Consider the following 6,216-nt stretch of genomic DNA (forward strand, 5'->3'; position numbering starts at 1 on the left):
TCTCTCTCTCTCTCTCTCTCTCTCTCTCTCTCTCTCTCTCTCTCTCTTTCTCATAACAATTCAATTCGAAATTCGTAATTTAATAAGAGGTATATAAATTATAAGAAATTTTTTCTTGGCCCACTATTTATGTGGAAGTAAAATAAAAAGAATTTATGATGGCAATTGGCTTTAGATTATCTTGATTATCTTATTATCTATCGAACATATGTTCGGATATAATGGAATGTATATATTTTTAATTTAAATTATTTATTCGCCCGCTTATTATTACAAATCTTAACCGTTTTGAGGAGATAAAGTATAAAAAAAATGCCATAAAAATTTTACATACTCTTTCATAATAGGTTAAGAACTGAAAGAGAAAAGAAAAACAAAACTAATAATTAAAATAAATGCGTGTTAAGACGAATCCGTTAATACTCATCACTGCAAAGTAATTTGTAGATATTTTGATGGTTTTTAGTAATAGCGGATCTTTCGGCCATTTCCACACTTATTTAGATCAATATTACCAATTTAAGTGAATATCTTGAAATGTGCATGATTGCACAAAAAAAAATCTGCATATTTAGCATACATAATACATTATTAAATCGGTTGATCTTTGTAATGTATGACACACACAACACACAACATTCAATAAACAGGGCTACGATCAATAAAGAAGCTTCAGTTTGCTGTCATCTTGTATGTATCAGCTGTTAAATTGATATTCCTTTCGATGCTCGTAATATTTTATATCAAAAAACACGTAAGGTGAATGCGAATACTCTTTTAGATTAGATTGCTTACAAAATTTAACAGAAATTATCAGCTTCCCTAAAAGACGTCGTTAACTGATGAATTGAAATCTTCGAAAGATGGAAAGACAAGTTTGTCCTAACTGCATTGAAAATTCGTTTTTAATGGGAAATGAAATGAAAAGATACGACAAAGGGACAATGAATACACATTTGGTCGAACCCACTTATATGGAACATTTTATTTGTACTTTGTACGCAACACCAAAAACTATCGTCAATACTTTTGCAACGCCCACAAGCAGCTTTCAAAGATCCTGTAAAGTATATAAAAGTATATGTTCTTGATTAGTATCAAATTAGAAATCGATGTAAGCAAGTTTGTCCGTTTGTCCGTGTAATATCTGTGATAAACATTTTCCTTAATGCCTTCAAATTTCAAGCAAATCCATCGAAAGTTCTTAGTGCAGGAAAGCGCAGGTTGATATTGAAAATAAGTCAAACTGATCAAGGGACACAAGGACTCACAATGCACTATAAATTGAGAACACCTTTGTTTACAAATGCAAAAAAAAAAAAAAATTGACTTTACTCATCAATAATTAATTAGGTCAGATGCAATAATAAAAATTTGCATGTATGTCCTATGGATATTCGTAGATAACCTATACAAAAATGCAAAATATCAGTCACGTCCACTTACTCTTACAGAATGTCGAACATTCAGTCCTACCTTTTCTTCCTATCAATATTCTTCGATATCTTTTTTTTTTTTTCAAAACATGCTTGATGGTTATAGAAGATTCGGCAGCAGCCGAATATAATTTCTTTACTTGTTGCAAACTGAGTAATAAATTGAATAACTTGCGTAAAATTACATCAAAATAGCGCAATTCAATAGACGGTCAATGTTTCTTTATGGCTTCTATAAGGAAGAAAATTTAAAAAAAAAAAAAAAATCAACGCTAGATTTACATACCGTTTAACCCCAAATAAAGACGAAAAGCAACTAACTGCATTTGCTATGCGCTTTACCGAACGTAATGTGGCGAGGAATAAAATGAAATCGGTTGAAAAATTTTTAAATGCAAATCTTTTCAATTCACACACGTAATGAATGCTGACGTTTGACATTTTGTGCTAATCACTTTATTGAACTTAAAATCAGTTTATTCTAAATATTTTATAATCTTCTACGAGCGATCTTTCGGGCTAGTTAGTTATACCGTGCACTTTTTTTCCGCTACAGAACAGAAGGACATAAGATAGTCGGATCTATCTGGCTGATGGTTGATTTTCCATGTACTTTTGCGTTCAACAGACGATAGTTTATAAATTTTTGAAATATTTTTGATGATATTGGGGTATACTGATGTATTTTGGTTCAAGGGCTCAAGGATCCTCTTGAAAAGGCATTGAATTGGATGACTTTCGCAATTACTTCCTCTTGAACGTCGCTATATGCAAAAAAAATATTGCAAATTTTCAAAATTTCTCGACAAAAAGAGCAAACTGATGATACTTCGATGCGGCAAATTAAGCTGAAAAACTTGAATTGGATGGAGTAAATTTTTGAACTCTTCCCCCATATATCCATTCTTACAAGAAGTACGCTTTCATATGGGAAAAAAGATTCAATTTTTAATGGTTTCATTAGCCTGTAATTCTAATTTCACATAGAAATTAATCGTACAAAATTTGGACTATATAGATTTATTCTTTGGACTCGATTCCATATAAGGACACTCGTAAAAAGTATGTTTTTATATGGAGACAAAGCATAATTTATTATATTTATTACGGCAATAAATGAATTGTATTAGGCGAAGGGATGGAGTAGGCTGCTGAAGGATCAGTCTTATATATAACATTTTTATTTATGTTCTAATACGTTTACAAGTCTACTATTCTTCTATGTATAGTGTTTTATTAAGAAAGATAATAAAATGATTGAGGAGCCTTTGTAAAGGAAAAGATTATGGCTTATTAATGGCTTCGAGATTTTTCGGTTTAAACAAGTGGCGGTTTTTTTCGTAATATTTAAAAATAGTTTTATGTAGCCAATCAAGTAACTGATACTACTTACGAGATTCCAAAACGCATATATATCCATAAGTAGATTAAAGCTGACTTAAGAACATTGTAATTAATTCTTACCAAATTGAGTAAGTCAGACAATATGTCTAACTATATTTTCTATTCTTATTATTTTAATAAAAAAGAGGTTCCGTTCATGTGCATTAAGAGTCCACTTATCTGCACTCGTAGTTTTTCTAAACGGCATTCTCGCCGCTTTTTTGTTCTTGTTGATAAAATACAATCTAAATTTTTTTTTTTTTTTTTTTTGTACTCTTCCTTACATACTTTTCTTTTGTTTTTCAAAATACTTTCATTTATAGACGGATTAGAGAGATTCCTTCTTTCGTTGAGTTCTTTAAATGATGCCGACGAACATTTTCCCCCATATTAAGTTTGTATCTGCAGTGAATTATCTGCACTGCAATTTCTTATCTATTATGGGCGAGCATGTTCACCTCCATTGTCAAATATTGATCTTGATTTGCCATTAATTCAGGACATATTTAGCGACTTTAAACTTCCTGTTTCAGTTTCTGTGACTGTTTCGACTACAAAGAAAAAAGAAAAAAAAAAGAAAAAAAGCTGAGCGACAGACGAATAAATTCGGAATGTCACGTTGATCAGAAATATGTAGATACTTAAAGGGGTTTCTGGTGTGTATTCCTGGCTGATGCGTACAGAAGAGAAGAGAGAGGAATCTATTGAATCCCCGTCTCTCAGTGATGGTAATAATTTGATATACAATTTTTGCAAATAATGCGAATGCATTCTCTTTCCATTAAGAAGTTATATAGTGTTTAATAGCAGCCTATCAGCGTGTTTAAGTCAATGAAGTAATTGCCTGTACACATTTCTCTGAAAATTTACCTTTAGATTTTGAGAAATGCTTATTCAAAAATTTAGTTCGTTTTTATATGTATATATATATATATATATATATTTAATTTTCAATGTCATTTTGCAGCCATCTAAACTGAAAAATGCCGAAAGCGTTTTTAATTAATATAGTAGTGCCATCATGTTTCTATTATGGATCTTTCGTCATTTTAAACCAATAGTCGATAATTTTTGAATTTAACATATTTTCAATTTATAGAATTTATCTTATATTTATTTATTATTGCCTTTGTGTTTTGCGATCGCGCACCCGTTTAAAGTGACTTTTTTTCATTTTTAATGCACAATCACTGCCAAAGTATATTTACTTTGTAATTCCACTTCGTAACGTTCGAAAATTGTGAGGACAATGATTTTTTAAAAGTTTGAAATTTTTCGTCTGTCGACGTCCAGTCATCGATATTATAATGGAGTTTTTCATTAAAAGTCTCATTCAACTTTCTTTTCAATCAATTGGTCAATTGCGTGCTATGTCACGATATCTTAATCAAATCGCACATATATCGCAGATTGTTAGATCGCCTAGTTTATCTCAAAAATAAAATGACTTCACTTTTGGGAGAACAGTACGCGATCCATAGCTTTGGTTCGCAGTATTTCCCCTTATTTCTCCTGTCCCTGTTTGATCGGAACCGTGCATTCCCCTCGCCAAACGTTCGCTTGTCTTTGCACGTAAGTTGCCGTAACTGAATTGCAAATTCTGATAATGTGTATATGTAGCTTCTATGATTATATCGTAGCTCTCGACAAGTCAAAATGACAAAAAGGACTCAGATATTAATGAGAAAGTTATTATTATATTCGATATATATATATAAGCGAATCTATGGCATACACCATCTAAAATGAATGCGTTATTTTCGTAATTGAAAAACTGAAGATATTCTTGAAAAATATCTCTGGTCTAAAATATTGTACTAATAAACAATAGAAAATGGAAAGTTTCGAAATTTAATTATGAGCGAAAACTCTTTAGACCAAAAAGATCATTTAGTGTGTTGGATATCAAATATCCGGCCAAAATCTGAATACAGTTTGTTTTCTCTTCTTTTTTTTTTTTTGTTTTTATTATTTAATTAGCTAAGCGTTTGTGCATTGAAAGTCTAACATTCGAAAAAAAAAAGAAAAAAGAAATTGCTTTTTTGTTACTAGCAAAAAACGTAATAAAACTAATTTGTTGTGTATTTACTAAAAATAATATATAAATAGGACTGAATTGCAATTTAATGATATATAATTTTTTTTTATTTTTTTATTTTTTTTTTTTTTTTATACATACATATATGCGACAAGACAACAAGAAAATTGACATTTTCATGTTTTCTATACAATCTTATCTAAAAAAAAAAAAATTATTAAATAATATTAAGAAAATTTAATAATCTAAGGTATCTATCCGTAACTTAAATGATTATTATTTATTTTCCCTTTCTTTTTTTTACTTAAACTTTTTACTTACAGTTCTAGATATTGAAAATAAAAACATTGTATAGAGGATCTTATATACAAAGAACTAATAATAATAATAATAATTACAATAATAATAACAGCTCTTGCCCAGCACCATTTCATACACAAGAGACTTTAACCACTATACTTATACACAATGCAGAGCAAAATCAGGCCACGTACATATACTGGCTACCAATTTATATATGTATAGAAAAGGACTATTTAAATAAGAGTAAAATGAAACATGTTAATAGAAAAATATATCAAATCTAAACCAATGAAATGAATTAAAACTTGTTAAGAATATAAAAAGAAGAAAAATATAACAAAAAATAAATAGATAAGAGCAATTAAATATATATATATATATATATGTATATATGTATATGTATATGTATGTATATATATGTATACGTATATGTATACCTATATATATCTGAATACCATACTTTATTTAGTAAGAAAGCAAAAAAAGAAAAAAAACAAAAACAAAAACAAATGAAAACAACTTTAAATGTAAAAACAAACACATATACAGTACATGTGTATGTGTGTAAGTGTATAAAGAAAAGTCTTAAGTAGTTTAACTGAAAAGAAGCTCTCCAAACCTGAAAATTTGAAAAAAAACTAATGGGGGGAAATAGGAGGAAGAAAATAAATTGAATTCGGTTTCGATCGAATCTTTAATGCTCACCACCAATATAAGACGCCAAGGGCTTCTCTAAAGACATTTCGTCGTCTCGAAAATTTTGCGGCATATATTGAGAAGCCTAACAATATGCTTTGCCATATTTGCAAATCAAGTTATTGTCAAGTGCAACCAGCGCACTAGTGCGATTGGCTGGGCTTTAAAGCTTAGCTTCACTTTAATACTAGCAACGTGACATATTACAAAAACAAAAAAAACAAAAAAAAAACAAAACAATCATAACAAACTCTGACGTGTATATAAAGAAAGCAATCTGAAAAGAAGTAAGAGAGTTATAATCTGGCAAACCCGCCCATTAGATATCCTATACCGACTAGTCGACTAGTGCACTTATTC

At 29.8% G+C, this 6,216-nt stretch overlaps 1 protein-coding gene across 1 annotated transcript in view; it reads left to right on the forward strand.

Annotated features, from left to right (window-relative positions):
- LOC119645143 (cyclin-T) overlaps nucleotides 1–5,490 on the forward strand; it is a 12,340-nt gene extending 6,850 nt beyond the window's left edge. The window contains exon 7 of the mRNA XM_038045098.1: nucleotides 5,181–5,490. Coding sequence (XP_037901026.1) covers nucleotides 5,181–5,186 — 6 coding nt within the window. The 3' untranslated portion in view covers nucleotides 5,187–5,490. The remainder of the gene's footprint in view (nucleotides 1–5,180) is intronic.
- Nucleotides 5,491–6,216: the final 726 nt, after the last annotated feature.

Source organism: Glossina fuscipes, unplaced genomic scaffold (genome assembly GCF_014805625.2).
Source record: "Glossina fuscipes isolate IAEA_lab_2018 unplaced genomic scaffold, Yale_Gfus_2 1, whole genome shotgun sequence".
NCBI classification, from domain to species: domain Eukaryota; kingdom Metazoa; phylum Arthropoda; class Insecta; order Diptera; family Glossinidae; genus Glossina; species Glossina fuscipes.